The sequence below is a fragment of the Vidua macroura genome, chromosome 4 (genome assembly GCF_024509145.1).
Source record: "Vidua macroura isolate BioBank_ID:100142 chromosome 4, ASM2450914v1, whole genome shotgun sequence".
In the NCBI taxonomy this organism is placed as follows: Eukaryota; Metazoa; Chordata; class Aves; order Passeriformes; family Viduidae; genus Vidua; species Vidua macroura.
Window position 1 is genome coordinate 36,419,640 of NC_071574.1, and position 13,032 is coordinate 36,432,671.

General features: G+C 37.3%; 1 protein-coding gene across 1 annotated transcript; it reads right to left on the bottom strand.

Moving 5' to 3' along the window:
• Window positions 1-1,580: 1,580 nt before the first annotated feature.
• Window positions 1,581-9,985, bottom strand: MFAP3L (microfibril associated protein 3 like). The gene is made up of 2 exons (XM_053976472.1): window positions 9,599-9,985; window positions 1,581-6,767 (listed from the first exon to the last, which is right to left on the bottom strand). The coding sequence occupies exons 1-2, from the start codon at window positions 9,879-9,881 to the stop codon at window positions 5,905-5,907; spliced, it is 1,146 nt and encodes a 381-aa protein (XP_053832447.1). The 5' UTR covers window positions 9,882-9,985; the 3' UTR covers window positions 1,581-5,904.
• Window positions 9,986-13,032: the final 3,047 nt, after the last annotated feature.

Here is a 13,032-nt window from a genome sequence, read left to right on the forward strand (position 1 = left end):
TATGTTTCATAGTTTTGTGATAATTTATTTCAATATTAGGAGTGAAAATGTCATTGTTTTTAGGAATCTCTTTTTTCTTCACTTGAGTATGTTTATGGTAAAACAAGTTAGAATTTAATATACTTTGAAGATAAATCACTTCTGGATATTTTTGGTAAAATAAATCACCTCTGGATGTTTTCAGAGCAAAAAAAAATTCCATCTTAATCTTCTTAAATTTCTCTCTATATTTTTTACTGCTTTTTCCTGAGGCTGTTTACTCTGCACATATTAGAGAGAAGGATAACAAAGCATTTTAAATAGGCAAGATCTGTGTGTGTCGCCTTAGAAGCGAGCTTCTTTTTCCAGCTTTTTTTTTTTTTTTTTTTTTTTTTTAATTCTGTTTTCTGACTAAGGTAGTGTTCACCAGCAGGAAGAAGTTAAATGATAACCAAACAACTCAGGAGCTGTCTGTCAATCAGGGCTGATCTTGAGGCAGAAGCATTAAGAGGCTTCAGAGAGAAGGAAGTCTTTCTGGCATTTATTTTGCTTCTCTGTATTTATCAATTGAGAATGGCTGGGCCTGAATTGTTAATAAATACAAATGGTTAATTGTGTGGTAAAATCAAAACGCGTACAAAAGAAGGCAAATATATTTCAGAAGGTCCAGATTCTGCATCTTCAACATGAGTTCTCAAACTCTGTGGCTCCACAACAGGACAGGGTGGTAGTCCGTGAATGGCATTTGATACATAGCTAAATAGTCCTGAAAATAGTTTTTTAAATGGCAGATAAGGGAAAGGAGGCTATTTTTTTTAGATAATTCTGGTACTATTGTCATGCTTAAGGTCATTAGCCACATAGGAAAGGTTCTGGTTAGAGTAGATGTAGCAGGAATCTGTTCTCAAAATAGAAACTGGCTATAGAATAGCAAAATGATTTGATAGTGATGCTGAATTTCTACTCAATCATAAGCAAGGTTTTACATGTGTTCTTTAAGCTATGCAAAGCTGGATTTTCTTTTCTCATTTTTGCCTTGTCTTGTGGTATGAAATAGCTTCTTATACCATAACTTGAGTGTCCTAAGTCTGCGACATTTATAATTTGTTGCAATATATTATGATTTTGAATAAGAAATTGGTAACATTACTGTCTTTGCCCAATTTACAGACTTACATATCATACCACAGACTCACAAGTCAGCCTTTACTGGAAGAGTAAAATGACTCAGTTTGGGCTTGGGAGCCAGAGAGCTAAATATAGTACACAGCATTAGAGCCTGGTATAGCTGGGGGGAAAAAAATCCATTTGGGAACTTATAAAAGGTCAGTTTGGAACAGAGGAGCCTGGGGTGCAGAAACACTTGCCCTGACAACTAACTTCATTCTGTTCCTATTTGAGAAGTGGCACACCAGAGCTGCTGGGGACAGAAGAAGGTATAGGAAGGTAAGACAGGGAGAGAAAAAAATGGACATAGAAAAGGTTTGAGCTGGTTATTCCAAAAATTAGTGCAGGATGTAGGCTATTAAGTATCTATTTCTGTGGGAAAGTGATGTTGTGGCACTGTAAACATCTTGTTGAATGTGTACAAACTCAGCATACTCTGTGCAAATTCTTTATTGAAACAATGATCAATGTACAAGCTACATCACATTTCATTTTGCCACTTCAGCATGAACTTTTCTCTTTGTGGTTTACGGCCATGAGCTATAAAATCATAACAGTTATTTAAATCAAAATACAGCAACTGCTTCTCAAAAGAACACATTCATATTTGTCTTACATTTCTTGTAAATTCAAAAAGGATTTCATAATAAATGAAATACAACTTACGAGACTTTAGTGCAAGCATTTCCTTTGCATCTAAGAAGCTTTCAGTTGTCCCACTAAATATGGCATACTTAAGAGGCCAACTCTTAACATAGCATGCTGCCAAGATATCCCATGAGAACTTTGAAAATCTGACACTGTTAACACTTTCTAGAATTAGTTAATCTGACCAAAATGAAAGTCAGAAAGCCCTGGTTATATGTTACAGTACTTTTGTCAAAAGGTAACTGCAAATCAAGGAACTGACATAGTTATCTACATTAGAATAAAACAGGCACTGATTTAAAAAAAATCAACATCTGCCTGTATATGCCATTTCACAAGTCTTATGATTATACAGTAATTCTTCAGCACAGGAGTGTACTTCTGTGCCTTACCAAGTACCAACAAAGCTGCACAAAATGCTAGTCTATGGGTTCTTTTAAGTTTTTTATATGACAGACCAAAAAACCCCTGAAGCGTAGGTTTCATCACAAACATGCTCAAATCAGAGAACAAAAAAAGGATCAGCAGCAAACAAAAATGCTGCTCAAAAAGAAAATGTTGAGAAAATAGATAGTGAATACTATGTTTAAGTGGTCAGATTAGTATGGTCTTACATTTACTAAAAAAAGAATAATAAGTGTGAAATTCAAATCCAACACTGATTTCTTCTGCTACAGAAATCTAGTCATCTTTCATGAAGTTTGGCAAAATTGTTTGAAAATGGTGTAAATATAATAGTGCATATCTCTTTTCCTTATTAAGCCTGGCTTGGTGTTTCTTTGCTTTTAGAATGCAATTTCAGTTGGACTGGATTTTCCAGATTCTGAGTGTTTTAAGAACCATTAGTGTTCGGTGGTACAATAAATAGAAAAATTTAACAAGAAGTGTGCATAGTCCAATGATGGGAACAGATTAATGCCCCTGAAGTGCTTAAGGTGCATGGAAATATATAACAATAATATTTTCTTAGAGCCATTATTAATTTTATGTTTGTTAATTGTGGTTTCGGACCATAAAATAGCCATTTGCTAAGAAATACTGCAAGACACAATTGCATACTTTATAATAGCACAGCCAGAAAGTTTGAAACAGGAAAGACAGGTTTGGGTCTTGCTTCCCATCTGTCTTTCACAAAGGAAGTTCCTGAAAGCGTATAAAAAGCTTTAGGCTTGGAAGTGTCATATAATGGGTGCATAAGACACTGAGTAGCAGACACAAAACCACCAAAACCCAACACAAACCAGAACCATTGGTTCGGTATAAAATCTGTATTTTCTTCAGCTACATTGCTGTTTAGTTTTTATTCTGATAATAACACAAAGCTAAATGTCCAGACTGGACGGAGCAATCCTACCTGTGAGCTCTCATCTCTGAATGACCCAATCTCTATAAAATTCAGGGTTCCCTCTGACCTTGCAACAGCAGGAATCCAGCACTCCAGGTATCGCATGTATCTAATCCAAGTACCGGTTGCTTATATGTGGTTTGCAATGTGCGTTTGTGTATACTTCAAACGTGCCCTTTGTGGGTAGCCTCTAGGGAAAAACATCATTTGTATCTTCAAGGAAGTTTACACAGCGATACTGAAGAAATCCATGGGGATTGTTTGCTCTCAAATGTTTCTCAATAAATAAATAATAAAGAGGCTGGAGGACAGCCTGAGTGAAGCAGTTAGGGTCAGAACACTATAGAAATACATGAAGGGATCTGATCTCTACTGTAAAAACTTCATAGTTTAAAAAGATTAAAATTAAAATACTGTAATAAATATTTTTATAACTTAAAAGAAGATATAAAGTTTAATTTAAAAGTTCTTTTTATGATTTCAAGGAGAATATCCTTGCTTATCTGTGCAATCTTAGTTGGGCACCAAGTAGGTAACTTTAGAATGCATGGGCATTGTTTGTAAATGCTGGACAGGCAGAAACATCAATATACCTCTTCTCAGGAGGTTAAGGTGAATTAAAGGAGTTTAGTGCAAGTTCTTGCTTTTGTTTCTGCCCTTGTCCTTCTTCATATCAGAAGCAAATAAAATAACTTGAAAAACTGATGTGAACACTTAACAGAAATGTCCTTTGGATTGAGACAAGAAGTTAACAGTTTGCATCATACTACTGTCAATCACACTGGTCAGAAGTGAGGTTCTTTCTGGTATTCTTTTAAACTAACTTCTGTCTTACATTTATATTGCTTCGCTGGAACTCAGATATTTCTGGTCACATTCCTAATGGTACTTTGCCCTTGCATGTTTCCTTTTGGGCATGTACAAATGCATTTTGTGTAGAAACCTGCCACTGTGGTGAGCACAAAAAAATATGAGACATCTGAATGCTGCCATTTCTCACAAATTGGTTGTAAAATCTGAAGTCCATTATTAAACATGTAAATTTTTTTAAATAACCACAGAAAGATAAATATGGAGCCATCTCTGCATCACTTATGCAAGTTCATGGGGTATTCCTGTATTGCACTGCTGCACTTTAACATGAGGAAGTTGACACAAGACCTCAGTTCATTATCAAGGGTTCTTTTATGTACCTGCAACATTGACTTTGTCTGGTCTTGATTACCCGTGCAGTTAATATAACTGATTGCCTCCTACAGACACCTTTTGGAGATGTGGCTGCTTTGTTAAAATGTCCAGAGAGCCATTCATGCATAATCTCCCCATAGACCTAAGAGACTTCTTTTTCTACAGTATACTTGATTCCAGATTTAAGTATCTATATTTATACTACAATCCTTCTTAAACACTATATGGTGATAGTTTGTTCATTAGTTCCAAATTAAATGTGTCAGGTAATTAAGTAATATGCTACTAACCCTACACAAACTCCTTGTAAGTGCTTTCTTTCCAGACTCCCTGAAGAGAAGGTACTTTTTGTTGTCTATCTGCAAGAGAAATTATTACTTCCCTTCCACTCCTGGCATTTCCTGGCAGAGATGTTGATCCTTTTTAATGCCACAATTGCTACGATCATTAAAGCTTTACTGGGGTGGAGTCACATGCACTTGAGCAGTGAACATCCTACATGTAGGAGGTTCCCAAAATCTCAATGCAATTATATCACATTTAACAGTTTGCATGACTGTATTTGTAATTTTATAGGACACTTGATTATATTTTTTTCAGTTTGGATACAACACTCTCAAACAGATGCTTATATATGAATTTAGGATTGATCTTCAGAATATCAAAATTAAGAAGCCAAATAAAAGGGTATTTTGCCATTTCAGCCTTGTTATCAACAGATTACTGGCATTTGCAGGACTGTTATGGAACCTGCATATCTTTTGGTAAGGTGGTACATAGTTACTGCTTCCAAATTACTTCAAAACAAGACGTCTTGCATATTTGCAGGTGTTTGCCATATAAATTTCTGGCAACATAGAAAATGCTCAAAGGCATGCAAAAAGCCCCTGCAGAGCTGTTGAACTACAACTTTCTGATGGCTTTCCCATCTGTAATATACACCTCAAAGCTGTTTCTTCATGCAAACAAACAATTGTTGGCATCTTCATTCCATGAAAAAGGGAAAACTATTTCCCATGTGGCTAAGCAGTTTGGTCTCAAATGAAATGGAAACATTTTAACTTTCTTTAATAGCCCTCTAAATCACAATGTAGCTGAGCAAAAAGGCTTTGTAAATGGGATCTATTAGGATTTTATTTGGCTACTGGAGTGCTGCCTCTTGGGCAATATTTCAAATTCACAAGTTAATATTTGCAAAAATGCAATAGATGGAAATAATGAGAGTTAAGGAGGAAAATGGAAACCAGTTTTATGTTTAGTAAGTTCAAGTGTCCTACACCAAAGACTACCAGTGACTTCCAGGAGCCACTACAGGTGACTCCAACCTAGAAAATGCTGAGGTAAATGTTTCTTGGAAATACTCCTAATCAAAAAGAGCAATTAATATTAATGTAATAGCAATTACTCTGCCATACATCATGGTAAACTAAACTCAAACTGAGAAGAAAGTGCCAAATAATCCACTTACATGCTTTTGCTATGATAGTCTCCAGGTAAGGCTTAGCGGCAAGTACAATATGTATTTTTAAAAGAGCTCCACCTGATTTTCCTGCTATGCATAGATTCAGGAGTAACTATCATACATGGCTTTCATATATAACGCATGTATTTTTGTCATTTGCCAATGCTGTGTCATCAGAACTGAGTTCAGCAGAAGGCTCAGGAGGGTGCTCTGCAGGAAGTGCTGGTGATTGAGGAGTTTCTTCTTCCTTGGTGTCCAACTGCATGCTTTCCTGTGACTGACCATCCATGCAGTCCTTTTTGGACAATGGGTGAACTGACACTTTTATTGCAATCTGTTGAGGTGGCTCATGCAGTGACGATGCGTCTGAGTCAGCTGTGGGAGACTCACTGCGCGTCAAAGCATTTGGGATCATATAAAGCTCATCTGTTTCAGTGGTCTCCTGGCCTTCTGCTGCCTGCCGTACAAAATTCTGTCCTTGCTCCTCCAGACCGACAACCTCCATAATTTCTTCCATTATAGTCCTGCAGTTCATGATGAGAGGTGGCAAAGGTACACTCCGAGCAAGCTCTTCAATATAGCGAGCAAATTCCATGGTCTTGAACTGGGTTACTTTGGCAAGCTCAAGCGTTTTGGCTGATGTGATAATTGGGATACGCTTTGCAATCTCAAAGGCCTTCTGAAGTTTCTCTGCCCCTTCTGTTCTGAAAAATTCATTGATTGCTTTCTCGGTTTTCTTCAGATGACTGCTCATCATACATAACCGAGTAATGTTCAGTATCATAACAATGGTAAAAGCGACAAGGCAGACAATCATGTAATAGATTCCCATATCTCCAGAGGTAAAAACAACCCTCAGTGTCACAGTATTGTTAACACTGCCATATGTATTAGATGCGACACACGTGTATTTACCTCTGTCTTCAAATGACACACGGGTAATGTTTAGTAGCCCATTGTCAAGAAACCACCATTTTCCTGTTGGAGAAGAAACAGAGTAACTTAGAAGTATTTTGTGACATGATCAGCACAGTCTTAATCATCAGTTTCAGGTTTTGGAAGAAGGAAATAATGTTCACAGGAACACAAAGAATTTACCTTCATAAAGGCCTGAGATCCTAAAAGTGTTACAACTACTCTCAAATCCCTGACATCAACTCTAGATAGTCAGCATGTCCTAAAAGGGTCTCATAGAAAATGCTAATATGCATCTCATCTATCTCAATCCTGTGGTCGGTTAAGCTACAAAGATAGGACTACTCCGGAGAGCCTCCCAAACACAGGTCACACTTCCTCAAAGAACAGGATCAATGGGGTTGTGAGGCAAAAAAACCCACTTAAACTCTCCATGTTTTGTTCCCTGACAATGCATTTGCTTACAATTGGGTTATGTTTGGTGTTTCTCATATATTTATGTTAACCTTTAAAAACCCTAACATTGCAGACATCATATGCTACCTTGCCTACCCAATTGAGAAATTGATTTTGAAGTATAATTTTAAAGAGAGTGAAGTAGGATAGGAGGAGTAAAATAGATGGAAAGGAGAAGACCTATGACAGGGAATTCCTTGTTTGTCGGTAAGAACCTCTACACACCATGACAGAACTTCTTTTACCATTAAAAGTAATTTCTATCAATGTAATATAATTGATAACTTTGTCTGCTGCATGGAAATATACATTTCATATACATGAACACTTCATATTGTTTGAACCTGGCAGAGTAGAACAGTTTAGGTATGAAACAGCATTTGAAACAACACATTAAAAAACCATCACTCCTGTCACTGCTAAAGTGATTCAAGATTTGCCACTTAATTCATTGGTATTGAATTAAGATTTTTAGTTCCTCAAAGTTTTTCTAGTTAAACATGACTTACCCAAATTGTTTTACATTATCTCCAGTAGAAGCCTATGAAGCCTATGTAGAAAGTATTCCCACAAGATCCCTGCCTCAGTTCATGCATAGAGACAGCTCTTAATTACATCTTTTTATCCTCTTAGAAGTTTTAACTTAAATGAAACCATATTTTTTTTACCCTAGCATAATACTTGAAAATAGATTAATCATTTTGCCTGAAATTAAAAAATGCAGAACAAATAAAAGCTCAGTCTAAATCAGACCTTCTCATAAAAAAAAAAAACCAAACAAAAAAAACACCACCAAAAAAAACACCAACACCCCAATCAGCTAAATTTAGGCAAATTCAGAGGAAAACTCCTTTACAGAGGAAATATTAGCATCTGTAACAGATGACACTTCTTCCTCCACCTCCAGCATAACAAAGAGTATTTGCTGCTCAGTATTTCTTTGAATTTGAATGCTGGTCCTTTTTGCAAAGTAGGTTTCAATTAATTGTGAAATAACAAGATTCCTTGTGATGTATCCTGGCTCCAGCTGTTATAAATGACATAATGCCATTGAACTCAGTGACTGGGTCTATGCTAGTGGATCCTGACAGACGTATTGACCCACATAAGAAAACAATTATTAGAAAAGGTATCATTGCTGAGTTTTGATATCAATTCAATGCCATACTTAGCACCACAAAGAAAGGTCTCAAGCTAGGAAACATTTCCTACAGAAAGACGGTCTCTTAAAGGAGGTATTGTACTGTTGAAATTCGAAGTTAAAGTGATGTTGTCTTAATACTACATCTGCACTTTTTACTGATTTGGTCAAAGTTTTTGCTCATCTACCCAAATGCTTGTTTTAGCTACCTGTCTCAGCTGACTACACAAAGACCTAAATTAGATGCCTAACTAAAGGGGAAATTTTCTATCAGTGACCCTTAGCAAAACACTCTAGCACACTAATCTCTGTATGTTGCCACAACCACACAAATCATGTTCAAAAGTCTGCTTAGTACCTCAAGTAGTTCCTTTATCTAGCTTAACTCAGAAAATGATAACATGCTGTACCGTAAAACACAACCAGTTATGCAGTAAGCTCTTACAGATACACAGTGCTCTTTCACATCAAGCTGGGTCAATTGTTACTCCTGTCACAGCAGAGTTTGCTGTCAGGTCAATCATTAGTTAGGCACACTATCCTAGAACTAAGAGTTTATTTCATCATGCTGTGAACAAAGCAGTCACTATGGAAGGATTACATGAGAAAAACATCTTTCATATACCCACACTCCCCTCAAGTATACTGGACACTTCCCCTAGAAGTATAACTAGGATTATCACCCAAACTTTCCATTTAAGGAAAATAAGCTCATGTGTAATTATGGTCTCTGGCAAACGCCACTGAAGAGTCTTAACTAAAGCCAGGAAGGCTCAAATTTGGCCTGTCCTTCTGACTGCTCCCCTCCATAGGTTTTGCAGTTAGTTGTTCGGGGCGTCTCCTTTTTCTCACACTACCATGGCACTGCACATAAAGACAGCAGGCATATCAGGGAGTTAGCTGTGTTGAGTTCACGCCAACAAACTATTCATATGTCATGAGAATCCTCCTTTGAGTTGGGAAATAGCTTTTTAATCTTTTTTTGGTGCCAGAGAAGAACAAAGGAGGACAGAATGAGAAACAGAACAAACCTGAAGTCTTCCAATGAAAAGAGGCCTGTCTGCACCTTCTGTTAATTGCTTCAGCTTCTTGCTATGTGTTGCTATAAATAACACATAAAACATTACTGTTTTCTTCTAGGGTGTGCATAAAAAAAATTTAAGTGCCACCAAGCTTTCATTTATTTTCACACAGGAAAATACCACAGCCAGGCTATTAAATTCAGGTTATTTGTCAACTTGCTGAAATCAGAAGTGTCTCTGGACAGGCTACATCAGTGCTATTACTAAAATCCTACCTTTATTCTCCTCCTCTTGGAGCAGGCGGCCATTGGAATTGTACCATCTGTAACGTGGGCTGGGGCTCCCTTGGACATTGCAGTCGATCAAGGCACTTCTGCCCTCCTTGACTATGATGTGGTCGATGCGGGAGATGACCACAGGCGCGGCCCCCGTGTGTGTGTCAGAGTGGTTGAAAGTGCTGTTACTCACATCCTCAGCAGTGGTCAAAGCTGCTAATAAGATGACAAGGCGTGTGGTAGGCAGAAAGTACAAAAAGTGGTGGCTGTTCAGTATGTCCATTTTCCTTCAGTGGTGTACACGACTGGCTGGGAACTAGTTCTGTTGAGTCCTTGAGGTGAGCAGGTCACAGGAGAGCTCTACTTTGATCTGTGCAATTTTATGCTTAAAATATCCTATAAAACAAATAAATAAGTACAGTGAGATGGCATATATAAACAGTCCATTAGATATGCTTTTTTAAAATAGTGACACATCCATTAATGCATTTCACAATCATCAGCGCAATGTCTTGTCTAAATGCTAATGTTATCACAGTCCTTATCCTTACTGGAAAAAGATGCATATATTTTCCTGACAATGGTGTTCAGAGTGACAGGCGTAGGAGAAAGCTTTTATCACCTAGACACTTAGCAGCAGTTTAGCTACAGTAGCAGCGACAGTTTTATGCCAAAAGTTCAAAAGATTTTTTCCTTTTTTTTTTTTTTTTTTAACCATTTGCAAAATCAACAGGAAAAACGGAGGTACAGCATGTTAAAAGCTGTCACTACCAGTTTGGTGCTGTAACTCTATCACATGCATGGTCTTAGATGAACTGTGAAACATAGTGTAAGAAAAAACAATTCCAGGAAGGGCTTTTGGCTCAAATGCTGGAATCTTTGATATACATATTTTTTTCCCAAACACAGCAGCACATACAGCAAAACGTCTCAGACCATTCACTTTTCTTAAGCTACTGCTGTCTGAGATAAAACATAGCATGGAAGATTATTCTTAAAAGAGGGTATTTCATGCTTGATAAAGTAATTTCAGTGTTGTTATTTTTAGAGCTAATTCGTAAAGAAGAGTACTTGCTAGTAACATAATTATGGTTAATGTTCCTTTGAGATACAAATGAAGTTAGGACTTTTCTGTTCCTTATGGGACATTAAGCATTTTGCCTGTGTTCTTTTTGCACATTCTCCCTCAGTATTTTCCCTCAACTAATCACCCACAATGAGGCCTTTCTGAAGCAGTGATTTCAGTTTCTGGACAGAGGCGGGAGGGGTGGGGGGTGTTACAAAAGTGCTCTCTATTGGCCTCATTATGGTCCCAGTGAACACAATTGACATTCAGTACTGACTGAAGGCACAGTGTTGGCCTCAAAAGAGCACCTTGGAAAAGGCCACAAATCACGTTAAAATCTCAGAGTAACGAATTATATTGGTTTTACTCACGTGTTTCTAAGGTAAATAACTGAAACTTAGTGAAATTGATTAGATAGAGGAATCTATCTGGAATCTGAATACAGGAAACTATCTAATGAACTTTCCCCAAATGAAAAATTCCATTTCGAAAAAGTTTATATTTTCTTAAATATACATTTGACTCATGGTAACTCATTTGTCTTAGCACACATAGCAACTGCTGACAAGATCAGTTTCCTAGATCAGTTCTATATGTAAATGAAACACTAAAATAAAAAGAAACCAATGAAAAATCCCCATCCTTATTTTATTTTGTATTAAAAAAGGAAAGAAAGCAACATTACCATCTTACACTGGTAATACTTGATTTAGGTCATTTTGTTATGCATCCTCTCTTCTCTGTAAAGCAATGAACTTGCTTTCATACAGATACATACAGGTGTTATTGAAAAAGCAAATGAATTATTCCATTTTACAGGATGAATCATTACTAGAATGAAAACCTATGTGTTTTTTGATAAACTGCTGGCATGATGTAGAGGTCTGTCCCAGCTTCAAGCCTGTCCTTGTTTTTTCTCTGCTTTTATAATTACTAAATGTGGAAGTATTTATCTTGAAGAGACAGAATAATTTTTAACTTTAAATTAATATGCAAATCTCATTTGTCATATAAAGCTATATAAACAATGACTTCAGAAATCTACTTCCAATTATGCAAAGCATGTAGAGTCTGTGCTTTTGAAGGTACACTCTGTCTGAGTCAGCAGTTTGGGAAAAAACCTTCAGTTCTGCCTATTCACTTCAGTAACTATTTACAGCTCATTTCTACTACTCCATTAACCTTGGAGACTGACATTCTTCATGATTACACATATTCAGTCTATAAAATGTTTCTGTACAGTGTCACAGATCTGCATTGCACCATACAGAAAAGCCAAAATCACACTTCTGGCAAAGGAGCAGGAACAGAGACTGGCTGGATTAAAACAATGGGAAGGGCAAAACATAACAATACAAACTGATTGAGCTGCGTGTTCCAATTGCTGTCTGGGGTTTCTTATACTGTATTTGGGTCTATAATATATTTTTACAGCAGAAAAATCAGTAGCAATCAAAAAAAGGTGTTTATTGTGGAGAGCAATTTGCATTCCAGAAGGAAATGAAATAGCATCTCCACAGTAGCTGCACAGAAAACCTGTAAGGAAGGGACCAACAGTGTATTAGGAAGCTGATCAAGGTAGCTGATGGCCCACTGATACCACACAGCACAGGGATGTGGGCAGAGGTTTGGAAGGTGTGACGGCAGTAAGGCATTGCCTATTCCATATGTTTACTTGTTTTGAACACAGAGCACATGGAAGCAGAAACGGTACTTTTGTGTTATGATAGCAAGTGTGACTGGTCCACAATATGGCCAAAGGGTCGATTACTTGTCTGAAGGTAACAGTGACTCCTTCATTCTGGCCCAAAATTGAACCATAAATAGCTGCAGTAAATCTTAGGAAACAGAGATGAATAATTTATGCCTACTGTGTAAGGTTCTTACCTACTCCTTCTTCTTACTCCTGGGAATGTACTCTCTCATGGAATGTAGAATATTAAGAAAATACTAAATACCTTTGCAGATACATTTCTATTTGAAGTAACTACAGTTTGGTGGCTAATATGAGGAATAATCAGGCAGTAGGTTTAAAGCAGAATGTTTGGAAATGAAGGTTGCTGCTTTCATATGCCATCCAGGGAAGTGCCTGAGTATGTTTGAGGAGACAGGAAGAGATCTCTCTGAAGAATGGCGCTTTAAGATACAAGCTTAGACAAATGCTCCCAGGGCAACTAGGAAGCAGTAGGCAATCTTTCCTTTGGTGTGCATCCTCTCCAATGTTACCAGGAAACAAAAAGAGATGGAAGAAAGTAAAGAAGGTTTTCTTAGCCCCAACTGACACAACAAAATTACAGTGTGGCCATGCTGGGACCTGAATGTCCAGGACCCTCTGCAAACCTGCTGGGCATGACCAAAAATGCTAGAG

Bases quoted from the DNA above. Each gene is read 5' to 3' on its own strand.
- MFAP3L (XM_053976472.1), bottom strand. From the start codon at position 9,881: ATGGACATACTGAACAGCCACCACTTTTTGTACTTTCTGCCTACCACA. The intron at 6,768-9,598 runs GTAGGATTTTAG...CTTCTCCAACAG, and splicing joins CCAAGAGGAGGAGAATAAAG to GAAAATGGTGGTTTCTTGAC.